Below are 17166 nucleotides of genomic sequence, written 5' to 3'. Positions count from 1 at the left end.
TATGCATGTCAAATTATATGAATACAGTCAAATCTGTCTATAGCGGCCCCTCAATGGGCTGGTGAAATGTGGCCACTATATATAGAGAAAATCTTGATCAATTGACCACATGCAATTAGTTACACATGTTTTCAGTACCAACTAATCTTTCTCACCAAGTAACATTGTGTTGATCCTCTGCTAATGTTAAATCTACCAAAATGATTGATATTGCCATGCGGAATGTTATTAATTCGCCGAAAAAGTCTTGCGCTCTAACGTTAAAGGCCTACGTACCTTCCGCTGCCTATATTTTAGATGTTTCTTTAATGATTGCCATGTACCAATCTGTTTGTTTTACAATAAAGATTTAAAGAATATTTGAAAGATTCCAAAAGTGCGAATAATGAAAAAAAAGAAAAGTTTGAATGTTTCCGTCACTGCTTTAACTCAGGCATACGATGGATGGGATTTACAACACAGCAGACGATTTCTCCAGCGGCATCGGCCATGAAATACCCGACAACATGGACCGTGACTCTCCTGACTCTACAACAGAGACTGTGAATCATCAGGGCATCCATGGAGATGTCGTTAAAAATAATGTCAGTGTGAGCCGCCCAGATGTCCAAGTCAGTGATGTAAAAAACCAAGAAGAAGAAGACGTCGACCAGAATGGATCTCGACCAGAGACCATCAAGTATTCTGACAAAGCGGACCCTGAGGATCAACAAGACATCCCTGCCAGTCCAGAGGAGCAGGAAGACATCTCATTGGGCAACGCGGAACATCCTTTGCATCCTTTGCAGGACGACCACAGCAACGCTTCGGCTGAAAATTCTGACCAGGATGGTAGACCTTTTTACAACTCTAACAACGTAGCAGGACGTACATCGTTACCGGCTGTCTGCACTTCCTACTCACAAATCGGCAAAGGTGAAGAGAATCAAGCACTTTACATGAAAAGGCGTTCTCTACCGGCAATGTGCACTTCACACACACACGCTTACCACGCTGAACGGAACCAAACGCTCTACGTTGACAACCCTGGTATAGACACTGAAAAATCCCTGTCCAAAGACATCTACAATACTGACGACTGTAGCGCAGATAATGAAGTGCAATACCAGCTGAAGAGTACCTCCCCCGAAACATCAGCCTCTGCTTACCAATGCGGCGGAGATGTAGCTAATGCCAATATGGACAGACCAGATATCGAAGTCGAAAATGCACATAACGAAGCAGAAGACGAGGCTGGAACTCGACCAAAGACGATCAAACAGTTAAATGACGCTAAAATCTCTGCTCAGAACAAAGCAGAAACCAAAGCCCGGCCAGACAATGAGTTCATCCGTCCTTATGCAGTTGCTTATTGCCGAGACAGCCAAATAAACGGCGAACAAGATGTCCAACCGTACGCCGTTGCTTATGACGAACAGGATGGACATAATGAGGACCAAACTGGTCGTTCTGTCAACAATCCCCAGAGCGGAAACAAAGCCGTATCAAGCGATGAGTGCATCCGTCCGTATGCTGTCAGGTATCAGTTGGACGGCCAAACAAACGGTGACCAAGACGATGCCTGTGACGTCCAACCGTACGCCGTTGCTTATGATGTACAGGATGGACATTGTGAGACCCAAACACCGACTGGCCGTTGTGCCGACAGTTCTCAGCCTGGAAGCACTGCCGGTTGGTCAATTTTGTCACAGTAAGCCCCCCCCCCCCCCGCCCTTTAGCACTAGTTTCCACTAGACGGCGATCGCGCTGCGCTCTCATTGCGGCCTAAATAGAATATGTGTAATCTTCGCTTTCACACAAAACGTAAAAGTGTGATTGAGAGGACAACAAAACACACAAAGTTTAAAGAGATTCGTTTCTTTTCTATACAATTCGTTGAGCGATCTATCAAAAACTAGGTCACAGAGAGAAGGCGGCAAGAGCGCCATCCAAGTGGAAAGGGGTATAACAAGTTAGTGACCACTATTTAATATGTGGTTTTAAAAATCCATGAATAAATCAGGAAAGGTTTTGATGAAATAACCGTAACGTCATCAAAGTGAATTTGTCCATTATCACAAGTTTTGGATCATTCCTGTTCGAGGATTTTGTAGCTCGAAAATTCCTTTCAATCATTTTTTGATAGTCTTTTAGTCCATGTTATCTGCTCTTCGTGACAGGCCACATATAGATATTTAAGGTTAACTGACGCCGGGCTAATAGTTCATACGTAGGGTCATAGGTACGGCTTGTTCGGAAACAGAAGAATGTGGCACTATCAAAAAAGATAGTGAGCGTACATCTTTTATCCTGTTTCAATCTCTTCTACAGAGGCTGTGGATAACAAAGCGGGCGGTCTGCGCCCCAACCCCATGTACAGCGGGAACGGGTTACACTTAAACCCCATGTACGCCCCTAATATTACACAACCAAGGGCAGGTGAAGGTAATGTGTAGTCCTATATATGTTAAGATTTTTATACTTTGTTACAATTGCCTTTGTTACCTTCTGCAGTTGTGCAATTTACCGGGTTTCTTTCTTAGGCTTAGGTCCCATTTACGAAACGGGGCCCGGCCGGGATGTTAGCGGAAACGAAATATAAAGTATTTACCAAGGAATATACACAAACTATGCTCCTGACTAATTCCTTTTACGTTCTGTGTGTTTTTTTTTACCTTTCTTATCATATTTTTCGTTTCCGAAAGCTACCCGGCCGGGCCCCTGGTTGGGACTTGGGACCTAGGCATTACTCCATTTGCTTTTCAGCTAATGCGTGTGCACTGACTCGATCTTGCCTGGCCTATGTCATCACTACGGGAGTGGTGGTGACGGTGATAACGGTTCTGGCAGCTCTTATTATTGCAGCCTTCCTACCAGGAAAACAGAACAATCAAATGCAAACTGTAAGTTGTATATCTTGACAGTACTACCACATATTGTGAACGTACTTTAATAGGAATCAGATGAACTGATATTTTGCAAGGCCCTTTGAAGAATAGAAGATTAGGGTTGATGTTGATTGAAACGTTATACATGTTGAATTCTCATGCATATGCTGAATTTCTAGCCGACTTCCTATTTCCTTGAATAAATTCATCAGGTTGGCAATTATTCCTATAGTAACAGGTTCTTTAGGCACAACCACACAACCAATGAGTACTTACTTCCGACGTTTCGGTGTCTGTCAGACATTATCATGAACAGAGATGAGGGGGGATACAAACTGAGCCACGTTTGGGACGGCATTCTCGCTGCTGCAGCGCCACCTACAACGGCTATAAGTAGCAGCGAGAATCGTATCCAGCCATTCTAACCCTAATGATGGTGTCTTACCGACAGCGAAACGTTGGAAGTAAGTACTCATTGGTTGTGCAAAAAAACTTACTTTATAGACTTCCTATTTGTTTTCTTCTCAGACATGGACAGAACCCTCTTTCACTGGTAAAACTACAAGGCCCAACCTCACCGCTAAAACTACATGCCCCACCTTCACAGACACAACTACAGATGACGTAACCCGACAGGTGAACTACACGTCATCTCCACCAACCAGCACTGCAGGTAATACTTCGTCAATACTAGCAACCTTAATAGGGCCTTCACACTGAAACAGAATTAGCAGGAATCAAGCAGAACCAGCCGGAGTAACGAATTTGCAAAATTCGTGCCACATTCGGGTGGAAATATTCCAAATGGACCTTGTATCCCCTGCGCACGATAAGGAATGAACCGAAATGCCGTCGGGATAACTATTCGTTGTCTATTCCTGGGTATCCGTATTGCATTCTAGAAATTCTCACTGCATTCCAGATATTCTTTTGGCCACATTCTGAGGATTTGAAGTGGCTTGCCGTTTCGGTTCTCTATCGAATGAGATTAGAATTTTTTTTAATAATGTTAGAATTCCGTAGAATGTGGTAATACTGAAGTTTGAATACAATTTGGATGCTATTCGATATTTCTCCACTTCAAATGCACCTCGAAAGTTTTGAGCACGACAAAAGCATTCGTGACGGCCCACAAGAATGGACAGAAATATCTGGAACGCAGTGAGGATTTCTAGAATGCTTTACGAATACCCAGGAATATACAAAGAATTAATTCTGACGGCATTCCGGCTGATTCCGCTTCTCGTAGGAAAGATTGAAATATCCTAACATCTGTATCACGTTTGTGTGTAAAATGGCAAATCAGCCCACTCTTTACATGTAGATGATGCGAGAGCATAATGGGATCTTTCCTATAAGATAAAATAACAGTGTATCTGTTACAGTGAATGCAACCATGAAATATCCAGATGTACTGGCTTATCTGGGATGAAAATATGGTGATTTGGCACTCTCACCTGCATTGTCATACAAAAAAGACAACATTCCATGATACCCACGATGTTAATGTTTTATATCAACGATATATACAGGGGTGTCTAAACTGCCTAAGCATTTGCACGAACCCTATGAGATTCGTACGAACATTATGTGATACGCACGAATCACTATGCGAAAACGCACGAACCTTATGAAAATCACACGAATCACTATGCGAAAACGTACAAACCTTATGTGATTCGCACGAATCACTATGTAAACACACACGAACCTTATGTGATTCGAACAAACCTGTTGAAACCGGCCAACCGTCACCGGGTTACGTGACATCACGTCATTCGCATAAGGTTCGAGCAAATCTCGCATAGTGATTCGTGTGATTTTCATTAGGTTCGTACATTTTCGCATAGTGATTCGTGTGATTTTCATAAGGTTCGTGCGTTTTCGCATAGTGATTCGTGCGTATCACATAATGTTCGTACGAATCTCATAGGTTTCGTGCAAATGCTTAGGCCCCCCTGACATAGCACTGCTGAAAACAAAAACATATCCGAAACAGAAAACACCAAATCTGTTTTCTAAACACAAAATAAAATGTAATCCGTTGCATTAGCATTTCTTTTATTTTGAATCTTCTCCAGAGAACGAAAATAAAGACCTCGAACAAACGACGATTGTCTTCGGTGGAGAAGGAAAGGAACCGGGCCAGCTTGACGGACCAAAAGCTGTTGTCGTGTCTCCTAGCAACGAGATGTTTGTAGCGGACACCTACAACAGGCGAGTTCAAGTCTTCAGCATGACGGGCGTCTACCTCCGCCATTTTCCTGCCGTTATTTCCGGAGAAGCCTCCGAAACGATAGAACCCGAGGACATATCTATGGACGGGGAGGGTCACCTGTGGGTGGTGGGAGACAAAGACAACGATCTGACAGGGTTCATCGTTCGGTATACGACAATGGGGCATCACCTTGCAACGCTTCGTGCAACATTCACCAACGATTCTTTCATTGGCATCACGGTGGACACACCTCGCAATCTTGTCGTAGTCACAGAGTTCTGGATCCGGAGTGATTATGGGGAAGTGAAGCTTCTGCATTTCAACGGGACTGTCGTTCGTAAGTTTAGGACGGAGAAGGGCCCAGAGTACCCCGGGCGGGTCGCAGTGGGGCGGGAGGGAAACCTGCTTGTGTCCGACCTGTTTGTGTCCGACATCCCTGTGTACGTCTATAACAACACTGGCCACTACCTGTCTAGTTTCGGCGGTGACAGAATTGGTGACGGTGAGGCAGAAGTCGGTCAGAGAATCTTGGTCATGGGAATGTGTACGGACATTTCAGGGGACGTTTTGGTGGGGACAGGGTTTGGTGGGACGGTGGAGAGGTTTACCCAGAACGGGCGGTACGTTCGCAGCGTCGCTACCAACATGTCCAGCTCATGCGGTGTGGCAGTAACACCGGGTGGACAGCTGGTAGTGACAGATTATTACGACAGTACCGTCACTATATTCTCACGCTATTGACCTGTTAAAGGTATGGGCACAACCCGCCGTGCGTGCAACTGCGTGATGTAAACGTGGGCAATTTTTTGGGAATCCGTACGTGGTAAGTACCGCCTCCGTACGAAATCCAACGGAATCCAACGGATTTGGGAGCACGGAGACACTTAACCGTAGCACTTTACGTGCAGGCAAAACCTTCTCTGCATTCGGGCTTCAAATTCACCCTACGCCCCCCCCCCCCCTGCGAGCGAGTACGGGTGACGTGCGTGCCCTGTACAACCAATACGGGTGAGTAAGAAAACCGTACGTAAACAGCACGTGTAATTACGGCCCATATACGGTAACGTAGCAATCTCACAGAGATCGTACGTACAACTCGATTACCACTAGCGCAACTAACGATACACGTAACCGCTCACGGCCAGGCGTTGCGTAGATGCGGACTTAACGCAGCATGTATGAAGGATATTCCTTTTATTTGATGCGAAGAAATGTAAATGAAAAGCTCATCAAATTCAACCTTGTAAATGGTCCTGTATTGTAGCGACCGCCAATGTAAAATGTTCAAGATAACAAAGCATTTAGAACGCTGTGATTATTTTATGGTTGTATATTTCTTTATAGTGTTTTAACTACTCAGTTGTTCGATTAATCTTATTGCTGAAAATTATGTCTATAGTATCTTAAATACTCCGTTCTATCAATCTTATTGCTGAAAATTATGTCTATAGTATCTTAAATACTCCGTTCTATCAATCTTATTGCTGAAAATTATGTCTATAGTATCTTAAATACTCCGTTCTATCAATCTTATTGCTGAAAATTATGTCTATAGTATCTTAAATACTCCGTTCTATCAATCTTATTGCTGAAAATTATGTCTATAGTATCTTAAATACTCCGTTCTATCAATCTTATTGCTGAAAATTATGTCTATAGTATCTTAAATACTCCGTTCTATCAATCTTATTGCTGAAAATTATGTCTATAGTATCTTAAATACTCCGTTCTATCAATCTTATTGCTGAAAATTATATCTATAGTATCTTAAATACTCAGTTCTATTAATCTTATTGCCGTAAATCATGTCTACAGTATTTTACTGTTAGTCTTAAGGCTGTAAATTTCGTGTATGGTATTCTACTCTAGTTATGTTATTAATTGTATTGCCAACAGTCAGTGTTTGACTATGTCTTAGATTGTCATGTGAAAGAGTGTATAAGTCATCCAATAGTATCTTAAATACTAAATTTTTCTATTAATCTTATTACTGTAAATTATGTCTATAGTATTTTAATTATATAAGTACTCAGTTCTATTAATCTTATTGCTGAACATTATGTCTATAGTATCTTAAATATTCAATTGTTCAATCTTATTGCTGTAAATCATTTCTACAGTATTTTGAATAGTGTTAATCTTAAGGCTGTAAATTTCATATATGGTATTTCAAATACTCAGTTATATTATTAATTGTATTTCAAACCATCAGTTTTTGACTCTATGCCTTTGATTCTCATGTGAAAGGCCTGAGTGTACAATTTAGCTAATAGACTGTGAAATTCTTCTGTCGAATAAACCATTATAAACCATTATAAAAAAGGATACCCTTTACAGTAACAATGTAATTTGGTAATGGTGATGTGTAAATGTAATGTGATCAGTTCAGAGTTATCAAAATAAATACATGTTTGTTTGGATGAATTGTGTGGGCCGGTCTAGTGACAAACTTTAAAAAGAAATAACTCAAGAAGGGTTTGACAGATCGTCATGATTTTTGGTATGTAGATAGCTGATGCTTTTTAACTGACAATTATGCAAATTGTAATCTAGTTTCATAATGAATGAGGGGATTCTATAAAGTCCACCTATCAATTAGAGGACTATTTCAACATGTGACATTTGTAACTGAGAAAAATATGAACATTGATCTATAAACAGTATGCAAATGAGGACCTAATTTGCAAAGTTAATGAGAAAATGCTATGATTCAATTGCTTTTGATGACGGCATTTGGAAGTTATGTACAGGTGAACTTCATTTCGCTAATTATGCAAATGGTGTCCTCATTTGCATTAATCAGTAGAACTATTATAACTTTTAATGTCTTTCTTAAGGTAGATTGTCTTTTTCTTTGTGGAGGAGATGATTAACTGATAAACACACATAATACATGTACATTCTGCGAGGGTATGGGGTCGTGAAACTCTAGTTATTACAGTCATTGTTGCTTGTACACTACGTTTGTGACCTTATTTCGGCAGCAATTGACCCAGGTGCGGCTTAAGGACTGTAGTTTTTGAACCACCACACCGGAAAGAACCGGAACCCTTTTGATAAGTGTGTTGGGTTCTTTAACGTGCTCGAGGTGTGGCTCTCCTTAAACTCAGAACCTTCATTTTAAGGTCCTAACGAGGGATGGCTAAAGTTAGGTAGAACAGGCGACAGTATAATTCCGGAAAACCTTGATAATTTCATAATTAATTGACAAGATAAATCAATATTTTTATATGCTATATCAAAGGATAATGAATACTCTAATGTACATTATCATCATTTAATCATGCTTATTAAGAGGGAAGGGTGAGAGAGTCTGCAGAGCGTCTTGATTCCGGTAGAGGGGGCTGCTGAGCTGTGGCCTGGTAGTGATCTGCTCTGATTCAAATGGTTCTGAACGTGAAAAAAAATAATCAAAGATATGTAAACGAATATAAAAACATAATCTGTGAAGAAATGATACAAATGCCAATATAAGACAAGTGATTTTTATCTGACGTGTTATCAATTTATTGATATTGAGACAAAACAGATTTGTAAAAGCTACAATTATAGTTCCTTCACTTGCATAGGCCTTTGTAGACGATAGAACTGCAAAGAATAAGGTAAAAGATTAACCTGTCTTAGTCTGTGGATCAGTTGTAGGTTGTAGATCGGTTTGATCTCGGTAGAGGGGGCTGTTGAACTGTGGCCCGCTTACAAATGCGTAGATAGTGGACTCCTGCACCGCTGCTTTACATAATTCATCTTTTGAACTGGAACCTGAAAGATAAAAAAAAATCGACCATGCTATAAGTCATATAAAGCAGCTACATAATGAGGAAATATATGCCGTAAGTTCAAAACAAACATCGAAAGTATATTGACGTATATTGATGTCAAATCTAAAGACAAAGATGCCAATGCGAAAGAACAAAATGAAGAACATATTGTTTGGTTATTTGTTTAACGCCCCTAATCACATAGATTTCAAAATAGTTTTCATGATAATTTTCAATTTGTCCATTTTTTTTCGCACTTTCGCACCAGTTTTGAGGTCCCCATAGGATGTCATCCATATAATAAAATCAACATATTAGCCTTATGAAAATTTGAGTACTTCCAAAAATTGCAGGGGCGGCTAAACTTAGTATCTATTCGAATATTACGGTATTCATTCGAGTTTTACGGAATAAGTACGAATTTTACGGAATACATTGTTTTTCGGAACATACAGTATTCTTCGAACTGTGGTTATGCATGTGTACCTAAAACTGACATAAACCGATTGCCCTGCGTATGGCTACGTATGAATAAAAGGAAATGTCTATGTGGACCTCATGCGGACTTGTTATGCAGATTTACGCGCTCGTGTAACGGCGTCCTAACATTCGCAAGAATGCATAAAGGGGCCCTAAGAGAATGTCATTGACCAGAAGAGAATGTCATTGTCCAATAGATCATGTATAAATGAATACACAATCAGCCGACAATTTGCTGAATTTCACTTGTGGTGGGATACGCAACGTGTGTTTGTACAACAATATGACACGCACTAAGCCCAAACAGACCCTACCCATGCATTTCCTATACGCATGGACACTTCCTTCATTATGCATATTCTTGGCATAAATGAGAGGCGATGCTCACAAAATATCAAACGCATAACAAGATGAGTTTTTAACATCGCCCCTTAAATTGGTTTTGTAAGCGAATTTTTGTTAGGCCATATCGGACACACTGTATTCAGCCATAGGCTTAGCTTTTTTAATTGAACCATGTAGTTCTTAGGGAGTTTAGCACAATACTGAATGCTTTTTGATGTACGTATACGCAAAACTAGTCGATATTTTATCGTATATTGTGAAGTAGCATGCACGTTGTACTTCATAAAGTCAATATCTATCGGAAAATAACACTCTCTTGCCGAGTTTGGGACTCCTTTGAAGGCCCACTGTTTAAGAAAAAAAAGTTTGTCAACCTACCTGGTAAAATGACGCAGCCAAAAGCCAGCATCACGTAGAACCAGACCGACATGTTTTGCTTCCCACGCATCCGTCCTTGTCAGTAAACAATTCTTACAGTCCCGTCAACGTTGAAATGTTATTACTGACAGAAGCGTTCCAAAACCTGTCCTTCCCTGCTTTTGGAAATGCGTGCAATAAAAAACCTCGCAGTTAATTTTTCAGACACACCCTGTGTAGAGGAAATTGGTCTGCTGCTTTCGTGATAATCTGTTTTCTTCTACTTTCTAGTACAAGTTCAAAAGATAGATGAAGTGACTAGCTCATCCCTTGTTCTGGAAATTCATGCGATAAAAACTTCGCAGTTTATTTTTTCGACACACTCTGTACAGAAGAAATTGGTCTGCTGCTTTCTTGATACTCTATTTGCTTATACTTTCTAGTACAAGTACAAAATATAGATCAAGTGACTAGTTCATCCCTGGCTCTGGAAATTCATGCAATGAAAACCCCGCAGTTTATTTTTCAGGCACACCCTTCGCCGAGGAAACTGGTCTGCTGCTATTCTCTTTGCTCATACTTTCTAGTACATGTTCAAAAGATAGATCAAGTGACTAACCCATCCCTTATTCTTTAAATTCATTCGATAAAAAACTCGTAGTTTTTTTTTTTCAGACACACCCTGCGCAGAGGAAATAAGTCTGCTGCTTTCGAGATACTCTATTTTTTTTCAAACTTGCAAGTAAAAGCTCAAAGATAGAACAAGTGACTAGTACAGCATAAAGAAAAGGCCAGGGCTTAGTTCTGTGTTTTTTTTTTCATACCGGGATCACAGCTCTCTACTGCGAATTCAACAACTGATCTACATGTTCAGACCCTGGAAGTTCTAAGGCTTGTTCACCTTTATCCGTTGAAGATGTTCTAACTACTAACTAAATGCTCTTTAGCTAGAAGCTCTGAAGAAGATGTCTATTTGTGGTAGAATTCTCTTACATCCTAACGTTATATTCTACGTACCAACATCATGAAAATATTTTCGGTAGAGTAATTTAGGGAAGTCATCAACTTAACGAATGGTAGTTTCAAAAATTTCAAAATATAACAGTTTGAAACCACCGTCCGTTACCTTAAATATTTAGCGTTAGTTTTTATTCTACTTTTGCCTTGTTTTGTGTTCTCAATTTCTCGATGTCGTTTTTAACGCGTTTCTTAGTTTTATTTGGCCTGTATGGTCCCTTACATATGTGGCTTTCTTCTGTGTTTCCGGACAGAAATCTGGAGAACCTCTGAATGGTACTTTAGAGTTCGCGTTTTAGCATGCATTAACATTGCGTTGTGGATCTGCAGTGTTTTTGTTTGATATCCACATCACCATTTTGTAAAAAAAAGGATGTAGTCTTAGTTGTGGAGCAGGAAATGGTGACAGTTTTCTGTTTTATTGCCTAATGAAACTACTTGCCTATGCGTTCCTTTCTAATTCAGGATGAGAGGTTATTGTAAGCCTGGTGGTGTGACCCACTGTCATAGTGAGTTGTAAAGCCCCATTGTTTGAATATAGGCTATCTGTATTACTTTTTAGTACTTTCAATTTAGTAGGTGAGTAGCACTTATAATAAGGAAAGTTAAGTTTCAAAATGGTTCACATGGCATTTTCCGTCGGTACTGCAGTGGTCTGTGTATGTTCCTGTGTGGCTGTGACCAACATAACGTGACAAGCTCTGCATGATATTTGGTATTTTGGTGGATGGTAGTGAAAATGAAGGTCAAGGTAGATAATGGGCCCTCTAGGGGATAGTTACAGTACTGTAGTGGAACTGTAAAGTTGGAGATCAAACTTTCTGCTCTCAGAATCAGGTGCCAGGTTCATGATTGTTAGTAGTGGATAGGTATTGGGGCATGGCGGAAATGTTGTAAGTTTGGGCCACCTAGCAACTCGTTTGGAACTGCAGAGAGTGTTTTCGTTTTGAGTTTTTGCCATGGATAAATCAAGAAAAAGCGGTTGATATATCGTCATGACTTTGGGCATTTAAATGTTTGTTTGTTTTATTTGTTTGTTTATTTATTTTGCACAACAAAATAATAATAAATACAGAAAAGAATAAAACATAAAACAGGTGCAGAAGGAGGGGAAAACCTTAACAGTTTATGCTGTGCGCCCCTCCTCCATACTTACACAAGATGTATGATCAATGAAATCATGAATGACAAAGAAAAGAAACTAACACATATGTTATAATAATACAAAAACATCAATGATCAATAAAATCAATAAATAACAAACCAAAGTAACTACCACAATCATATGTTATAATAATACAACAAAAGATGTATGATCAATGAAATCAATAAATAACAAGGAAAAGTAACTGACACAATCAAATGGTTTCAGTAATACTTTACATAATCTGACATTAAATTTGTAAATCATTAGGTAATCTGCATAATGAATAAAGAAAGTTTCTGAATCCAGTGCATTTCATGATAGGATTATTAAACACGCGACATATGTAACTGAAAGGTCTGGACAGATTTTACTTATATATGAATGAATGGTACCATTATGATACACTTGTGATGGGTTTGTAACCTTGGTCTTGAGGTTCAACCCAGTTAATTCATTGGTGATATTTGCCTTCAGTGGAGTACAAGGCACTGACCATAGTAACATGATATAACATGTAATAATATCATGACTACCAAAATACCTTCAGCATGATTCCTGTCTATTTGGAGAAGGTATGTTTTCAATTTAGATCTACTAACATACTGCCTTGGGCAGCTAAAAACCGGTTGGCTGCCCGAGGAGTTGGTCTGGCACCCAGGGTGAGTTTTTTTATTTTTATTTTTTTTTATTTATTAGATATTTATTCATTTTCCATTATGATAAACAAAACATTCAGACATTACAAAAAACACAGATGAAGCCACCCCTAGCAGATGCGTTACAACGGAATTGATAAATTGATGAATAATGACATAGTATGTTAAACAAAGATGCAACTTAAGCTTTACGTAAAGAAAATTGATAAGTCGATAAATAATGAGACAGTATGGTAGAATGAAGATGAAACTTAAGCATTACATAAAGATCATCACTTACCCCGGTGCCTCTCCAGCTTCCCTCTCCGAGACGCAATAAGATATTTGGTCTTTTCATAAAATAATACAAGCCTTTTGAAAGAATTGAAACCAGGGTGACGTTAAAGGAGTCCTAAACTCCAGAATAGAGTAGAAATAAAAATGAACACTATTTCACATTCTACGATAAAGTTTCCATTAGTCTCATGTGCATCGAAAAGCATTTAGTATTCTGCTAACCCCCCTAAGTAGCCTTTACTTAAATCAAATAATGTACAATGTGTCTGGCAAGGTTTGACAAACGTTAACCTACAAAACCAATTTGAGGGGTGACGTTAAAACTAGTCTTGTTATGTGTGTTTTTTTGTTATTTTGTAAACAATTGGCCTTCTCGGTATGCACATCGCCCCTCATTTATGCCAAAAATATGCATGATGAAGGAAGTATCTTTACGTATAGGAAATACATGGGTAGGGTCTACATGGGTTTAGTGAGTGTCATATAGTTGTACAAACACACGTTGCATATCTCACCACAAGTAAAATTCTGAAAAAAGCCGGCTGATTGTGTATTCATTGATACATTATCTATTGGCAAATAATATTCCTTTTCTGGGGTTTATGAATCCTTTAAAGGCAACCTAAACAATATAACAGCGTCAAAGTGGAAATATAAATAAGGCAATCTGCATGATATTGACATCTACTGCACTGTATTCCCACATTTACATCATAATTATATACTTTGAGCGGTTAAAAACAGCCCAGAGACAAGTTGCACGAGGATATTCCTTATTATTGTACCCCCAAAAAATAAGGACTTGATCTGAAATCCTTATGCAACTCATTCCTGCGCTGTTTTTAACGGCTCAATTTATGAAATAATGATGTAAACGAGCTAAAATAGGGCATTAGATGTCAATACTATACAGACTGCCTTATTCAGAATATTTCCACTTTTAACAATTTGATATTGCTTAGGTTGCCCGAAGGTATAGGCCTAGTATGACACAAATATGATAGGGCCAGGGACCATCTATGGGCAGTTGACAGGCGACTCGTCCTCTCCATCCGGACAGTCTGTCCCGCCGTCGCACTTCCAATTGCCAAAGATGCACGCGCCGTTGTCGCAAGCAAATCCCCCTTCAAAACATTTCGCTACAGTGGGAAAAGAAATAAAAAGGAGGCGTGAATAGTTTCATCAGGTTGTAAGTCACCGGATCCGGATAGCAAAGTTCGATGTACAACAACAAAGTCTTTTAATTCATAAAAATTACCAAGTTCCTATATCATTGGTACTGGTCAACATCTATGCGATTTAAGCTTGTAAACATCGCATGAAGTACTTACTCCACATTAAAATAAAATACCCATTAGCCCCACGCACATCAAACAGCATTTAGTCTTCTACAAAACTCCCCAAGTACCCTCAAATCAAATTAACCAATCCCAGTCTATAGCTTGAATACAATGTGTCTTGCAACGTCAACGCCTGGCATAAGTTTGGTTACACATATGATTTCAGGGGCGCTAAGAAAAACACGTCATGTGTTCTTTGATACCTTTACAATTGACCTTCTTGGTGTGCTTAGCGCCCCTCATTTATGCCGGAAAATAATCGCGATTAAGGAAGTGCCACTGCATAAGGAATGCAACCGTAGGGTCTGCATGGACTTAGTGAGTGTCATATCATTTTACAGACACACGTTGCGTAATTAACCACAAGTGGAATTCCACCAAAGGCCGGCTGATTATATATTTAGAGATACATTATCTATTGGAAAATAACACTTTCTTTTGCAATGGAATACCACACAGGTCGCTGGAAAAATAATAGAAATTGGACAAAGATAGCCAGAAGTGTTGGCTGGTCGCAAAGAATATTCTTTGGAAAGCTAACACCACTGCATGTTATAATTATGTGTCTATATCTCTACAATTTTTCTTCCAGCGACCTGTGGAGCCTGGGAGAGGCTAAATTCCATACGGACCTCATCTGTTCATTTTGTGTGGCGGTGGACAGATTTTGCCCAAGTACAAGAAAAGACAATTACTGTAAATGCATTTAAGTTCGCGGGGATTTAATTTCGTGGTAGCGGGAAAAAGGACTTTTCGCGGTGGTTTTAATTTCGCGGTGACACCATAGACTGCAGTCTATTACCATAATAGAAAAATGTTTGCGGTGGATTTAAGTTCGCGGTAAAGTGGTCGCCGCGAAAACCGCGAACATTAATCCACCGCGAACATTTCTGCATTTACAGTAATGGTTGCAAAAAAACAACGCCTTACCACTACAGTACATCCAATAATAACTAGTGACGTATATATATATATATATGAATTTGCGTGACATGGTAATCATTTGTCATAATACGAAGGCTTCTTAGGGATTATGCAAATAAAAACAATGATCACTTGAACATAGAGGTAGTGATCTCCATAATTGATATCTCTTAATTCTTCTCTCTTTTAAAGTTATAACTGTTGCCTATATAAAGATCCTTTAATTAACTGTAGCGGGATTGCAAAACGTTGCCATTTTCTTATGCAAATTAGGTACTACTGTGCATAATTAGCCTTAAGTTATGCTAATGAAGATGAAGGGATGGGGAAAAAAGATCAACCACTCTTACCCTTAGCCTTGGTCTTCATGGTAGTCGGAGTCTGCAGAGTGTGTCGATCCCGGTAGAGGGGGCTGCTGAACTGTGGCTTGGTGGTGGTCTGCTCTGATTCAAAAGATCCTGAAGCTGAAGAAAATTAAGATTGTATTTTCCTCTTTGTTGCAATTAAAAAACCCATTCCGGGGCCTATTACCCATGTGTTAAGCTCCTTCAAACCCGTCAGGTGAAATGCCGCAGCCAAAGGCGAGGGTTAGGTCACACTGAAGACCCCCAGCGAGGTGGGTGTTGGCTCCACTAGCAACAGATAGCAACCACCTTTGACCCTAAGTTTACCAGATTTCCCACATTGTTCGACGTATCATGCAGACTCATGCCAACATGTTTTGCTTCCATTCATCAATATTTTTGTCAGTAAACCATTCAAAAAAGTTTCATTCACTTCGAAATGGAGTGTTTTGAACCAGATTCATCCTAGGTTCTGGAAATGTGTGAAATAAAAACATTTACTCAGGATAATCAATAAGATAGAATGCGAGAAAACACCAACTACCCTTACCATTGGTCTTAGTTTGCAGGTCACTCGTAGTCTGCAGAGCGCCTTGATTCCGATAGAGGGGGCTGCTGAACTGTGGCCCGGTGGTGGTCTTCTCTGATTCAATTGATCCTGAACATAAAGGAAAGTAAGATTAGCCAACAAGATCGTTAGATATGCCAATAAGACGTGCATTTATTTATAAGCAAGGTTGTACAATCAAATACATAAACATTATATGAAAAAAAAAAACGATACTAATGCCAACAAGACATGCATATGATTGTTAGCTGACCTGTCATCAATTTATTGATATTCTAATAAAACGGATTTGTAAAAGCTACAATATCTCCTGTAGTTACACAAGCCTGTTTAGACGAATATCAAAGAACTGTAAAACAATAAGGTAAGATCAACCTGTCTTAGTCTGCGAATCAGTCGTAGGCTGTAGAGTGGTTTCATTCCGGTAGAGGGGGCTGATGAACGGTTGCCTGTTTACAAATGCGTAAACAGTGGACTCTTGCATTGTTTCCTTGCATAATTCATCTTTTGAAGTGGAACCTGTAAGAAGGAGAGTACGGTAAGATTAGGAAGATCAAGCAAACGCTGCAGAGCGTTTGATCCCGGTAGAGGGGGCTGTTGAACTGGGGCCTGTTTACAAATGCATAGATGCATGTGGACTCCTGCATTGTTTCCTTGTATAATTCATCTTTTGAAATGGAACCTGTAAGAAGGAGGGTACGGTAAGATTAGGAAGTTCATTGTATGGTGAACGGACAATTGCAGTCGTATGATGTGAAGCCTCTCTTTCTACAACAAGCATTACAAGCAAGAAAACTACATTTCAACCTTAAATAGCCTTGACATTCGTAGGACAATCACAAAACTCAGAATTGGCTGTCACAAATTGA

The 17166-nt window shown here is 39.6% G+C and overlaps 2 protein-coding genes across 2 annotated transcripts; one reads left to right on the top strand and one right to left on the bottom strand.

The window, feature by feature from the left end:
• Positions 1–440: 440 nt before the first annotated feature.
• On the top strand, positions 441–5826 carry LOC118422986. Its single transcript, XM_035830881.1, has 5 exons — positions 441–1671; positions 2311–2424; positions 2746–2882; positions 3396–3540; positions 4949–5826. The coding sequence occupies exons 1-5, from the start codon at positions 441–443 to the stop codon at positions 5824–5826; spliced, it is 2505 nt and encodes an 834-aa protein (XP_035686774.1).
• Positions 5827–15709: 9883 nt separating this feature from the next.
• Positions 15710–16930, bottom strand: LOC118422469. The gene is made up of 3 exons (XM_035830067.1): positions 16673–16930; positions 16280–16387; positions 15710–15849 (listed from the first exon to the last, which is right to left on the bottom strand). The coding sequence occupies exons 1-3, from the start codon at positions 16779–16781 to the stop codon at positions 15722–15724; spliced, it is 345 nt and encodes a 114-aa protein (XP_035685960.1). The 5' UTR covers positions 16782–16930; the 3' UTR covers positions 15710–15721.
• Positions 16931–17166: the final 236 nt, after the last annotated feature.

This window comes from Branchiostoma floridae, chromosome 9, assembly GCF_000003815.2.
Source record: "Branchiostoma floridae strain S238N-H82 chromosome 9, Bfl_VNyyK, whole genome shotgun sequence".
Taxonomy (NCBI): Eukaryota; Metazoa; Chordata; class Leptocardii; order Amphioxiformes; family Branchiostomatidae; genus Branchiostoma; species Branchiostoma floridae.
The sequence above is the reverse complement of the archived record's forward strand: the minus strand, read 5'-3'. Positions and strand labels throughout refer to the sequence as shown.